At 43.1% G+C, this 4,004-nt stretch overlaps 1 protein-coding gene across 1 annotated transcript; it reads right to left on the bottom strand.

Moving 5' to 3' along the window:
- Positions 1-929: 929 nt before the first annotated feature.
- On the bottom strand, positions 930-2,528 carry LOC138864086 (uncharacterized). The gene is made up of 4 exons (XM_070130113.1): positions 2,498-2,528; positions 1,858-2,208; positions 1,236-1,814; positions 930-1,168 (listed from the first exon to the last, which is right to left on the bottom strand). The coding sequence occupies exons 1-4, from the start codon at positions 2,526-2,528 to the stop codon at positions 930-932; spliced, it is 1,200 nt and encodes a 399-aa protein (XP_069986214.1).
- Between the last annotated feature and the right edge of the window lie 1,476 nt (positions 2,529-4,004).

Here is a 4,004-nt window from a genome sequence, read left to right as displayed (position 1 = left end):
ACGCATGAGGGAGGAGACGAGGAGAAAGGAAGAAGGAAGGGAAAGGGGAGAGGAAGGAAGGAGAGAAAGGATTTAACAGATAACCGATGGGGTAAGGATGGCGGGGAAGATAAGGATGAGGCAAGGATGAAGAAAGAAAGGAAGGATAGCAGGGGTTACAAAGAAAAGAAGAAGAAAAAGCAGAAAAAGAAGGAGAAGAAGAAGAAGAAGAAGACGAAGAAGAAGAAGAAGAAGACGAAGAAGAAGAAGAAGAAGAAGAAGAAGAAGAGGAAGAAGAAGAGGAAGAAGAAGAAGAAGAAGAAGACGAAGAAGAAGAAGAAGAAGAAGGCCAAGAAGATGAAGAAAAAGAAGAAGAAATAGTAGTAGAAGAAGAAGAAGAAGAGGGAGAAGGAGAAGGAGAAGAAGAAGACGAAGAAGAAGAAGAAGAAGACGAAGAAGAAGAAGACGAAGAAGAAGAAAACGAAGAAGAAGAAGAAGAAGAAGAAGAAGAGGAAGAAGAGGAAGAGGAAGAAGGAGGAGGAGGAGGAGGAGAAAAAGAAGAAGGAGAAGAAGAAGAAGAAGGAGAAGGAGAAGAAGAAGAAGGAGGAGAAGAAGAAGAAGAAGACAAAAAAAAACAAGTGAAAAAAAGGAAAGGTAAGCATAGAAAGGAAGACAAGGACAAGATAAGAGACGAAATGAGAAAAAAAAAGAGAATGAAAGAAAGGAACATAAGAAAAAAAGAAGAAAAAAAAAGAAAAGAGAACATTTAAACATTAACCCACCGACCTTCTCGACACCAACACGTAAGACCATCAATACCGCAGCTGTATTCTTAACCACACACCATGGCAGCTGGAACGACACGTGACGTCCACGGCGCGAACCACGAGAGAAACAATCCACGTCCTGAACAACTCTCAACGAATCCTCGCAATTCACGTCCTGAACAATCAGTGAATTCTCGCAATCCACGCCCTGAACAACACAATGAATTCTCGCAATCCACGTCCTGAACAACTTTCAATTAATTCTCGCAATCCACCTCCTGAACAACTCTCAATGAATTCTCGCAATCCACATCCTGAACAATTCCCAATGAATTCTCGCAATCCACATCCTGAACAATTCCCAATGAATTCTCGCAATCCATGTCCTGAACAACTCTCAGTGAATTCTCGCAATCCACGCCCTGAACAACACAATGAATTCTCGCAATCCACGTCCTGAACAACTTTCAATTAATTCTCGCAAATCACCTCCTGAACAACTCTCAATGAATTCTCGCAATCCACATCCTGAACAATTCCCAATGAATTCTCGCAATCCACATCCTGAACAATTCCCAATGAATTCTCGCAATCCACATCCTGAACAATTCCCAATGAATTCTCGCAATCCATGTCCTGAACAACTCTCAGTGAATTCTCGCAATCCACATCCTGAACAATTCCCAATGAATTCTCGCAATCCACATCCTGAACAATTCCCAATGAATTCTCGCAATCCACATCCTGAACAATTCCCAATGAATTCTCGCAATCCACATCCTGAACAATTCCCAATGAATTCTCGCAATCCACATCCTGAACAATTCCCAATGAATTCTCGCAATCCACATCCTGAACAATTCCCAATGAATTCTCGCAATCCACATCCTGAACAATTCCCAATGAATTCTCGCAATCCACATCCTGAACAATTCCCAATGAATTCTCGCAATCCACATCCTGAACAATTCCCAATGAATTCTCGCAATCCACATCCTGAACAATTCCCAATGAATTCTCGCAATCCACGTCCTGAACAACTCTCAGTGAATTCTCGCAATCCACGCCCTGAACAACACAATGAATTCTCGCAATCCACGTCCTGAACAACTTTCAATTAATTCTCGCAATCCACCTCCTGAACAATTCCCAATGAATTCTCGCAATCCACATCCTGAACAATTCCCAATGAATTCTCGCAATCCACATCCTGAACAATTCCCAATGAATTCTCGCAATCCATGTCCTGAACAACTCTCAGTGAATTCTCGCAATCCACATCCTGAACAATTCCCAATGAATTCTCGCAATCCACATCCTGAACAATTCCCAATGAATTCTCGCAATCCACATCCTGAACAATTCCCAATGAATTCTCGCAATCCACATCCTGAACAATTCCCAATGAATTCTCGCAATCCACATCCTGAACAATTCCCAATGAATTCTCGCAATCCACGTCCTGAACAACTCTCAGTGAATTCTCGCAATCTACGTCCTGAACAACTCAAGGAGAAGAAGAAGAAGAGGAAGAAGGAGAAGAAGAAGAAGGAGAAGAAGAAGAAAAAGAAGAAGACAAAAAACAACAGAGAAGTGAAAAAAGGAAAGGTAAGCATGGAAAGGAAGGTAATGACAAGATAAGAGATGAAATGAGGAAAAAAAGAGAAAAAAAAAGAGAATGAAGAAAAAGGAACATAAGAAAATGAGAAGAAGAAAAAGAAAAGAAAATACCATTTTAAACATTAAACCACCGACCTTCTCGACACCAACACGTAAGACCATCAATACCACAGCTGTATTCTTAACCACACACCATGGCAGCTGGAACGACACGTGACGTCCACGGCGCGAACCACGAGAGAAACAATCCACGTCCTGAACAACTCTCAACGAATCCTCGCAATTCACGTCCTGAACAATCAGTGAATTCTCGCAATCCACGCCCTGAACAACACAATGAATTCTCGCAATCCACGTCCTGAACAACTTTCAATTAATTCTCGCAATCCACCTCCTGAACAACTCTCAATGAATTCTCGCAATCCACATCCTGAACAATTCCCAATGAATTCTCGCAATCCACATCCTGAACAATTCCCAATGAATTCTCGCAATCCATGTCCTGAACAACTCTCAGTGAATTCTCGCAATCCACATCCTGAACAATTCCCAATGAATTCTCGCAATCCATGTCCTGAACAACTCTCAGTGAATTCTCGCAATCTACGTCCTGAACAACTCAAGGAGAAGAAGAAGAAGAGGAAGAAGGAGAAGAAGAAGAAGAAGGAGAAGAAGGAGAAGAAGAAGAAGACAAAAAACAACAGAGAAGTGAAAAAAGGAAAGGTAAGCATAGACAGGATGATAAGGACAAGATAAGAGATGAAATGAGGGGGAAAAAATGAAAGAAAGGAACATAAGAAAATAAGAAAAAAAAAGAGAACACCATTTTAAACATTAACCCACCGACCTTCTCGACACCAACACGTAAGACCATCAATACCGCAGCTGTATTCTTAACCACACACCATGACAGCTGGACCGACACGTGACGTCCACGGCGCGAACCACGAGAGAAACAATCCACGTCCTGAACAACCCTCAATGAATTCTCGCAATCCAAGTCCTGAACAAATATTGAATTCTCGCAGTCCACGTCCTGAACAACCCTCAATGAATTCTCATAATCCACTTCCTGAACAACACTAAATGAATTCTCGCAATCCACGTCCTGAACAACCCTCAACGAATCCTCGCCACCCACGTCCTGAACAACTCCCAACGAATCCTCGCAATCCACGTCCTGAACAACTCTCAATGAATCCTCGCAATCCACGTCGTCCGCCGCCACGGGTCGTCCTCGTCTCCATCGACCTCGGTTCCTCGCGCTGCTCCTCACTCTCTCTCTCTTTCTCTCTCTTGCTTTCTCTTTTTCTTTCTGTTTCTCTCTTTCTCTCTTTCTTGCTTTCTCTCTCTCTCGCAATCCAGGTCCTGAACAACCTTCAACGAATCCTCGCAATCCACGTCCTGAACAAATAACGAATCCTCGCAATCCACGTCCTGAACAAATAACGAATCCTCGCAATCCACGTCCTGAACAAATAACGAATCCTCGCAATCCACGTCCTGAACAAATAACGAATCCTCGCAATCCACGTCCTGAACAACCCTCAACGAATCCTCGCGGCCGAATGGAACAAACGAGCCAAACGAGCGCTGGTTCCGGATCCGCCCTGAAGACGAGCACGCCGCCTTTCTTGC

Source organism: Penaeus vannamei, chromosome 15, assembly GCF_042767895.1.
Source record: "Penaeus vannamei isolate JL-2024 chromosome 15, ASM4276789v1, whole genome shotgun sequence".
Taxonomy (NCBI): domain Eukaryota; kingdom Metazoa; phylum Arthropoda; class Malacostraca; order Decapoda; family Penaeidae; genus Penaeus; species Penaeus vannamei.
The sequence above is the reverse complement of the archived record's forward strand: the minus strand, read 5'-3'. Positions and strand labels throughout refer to the sequence as shown.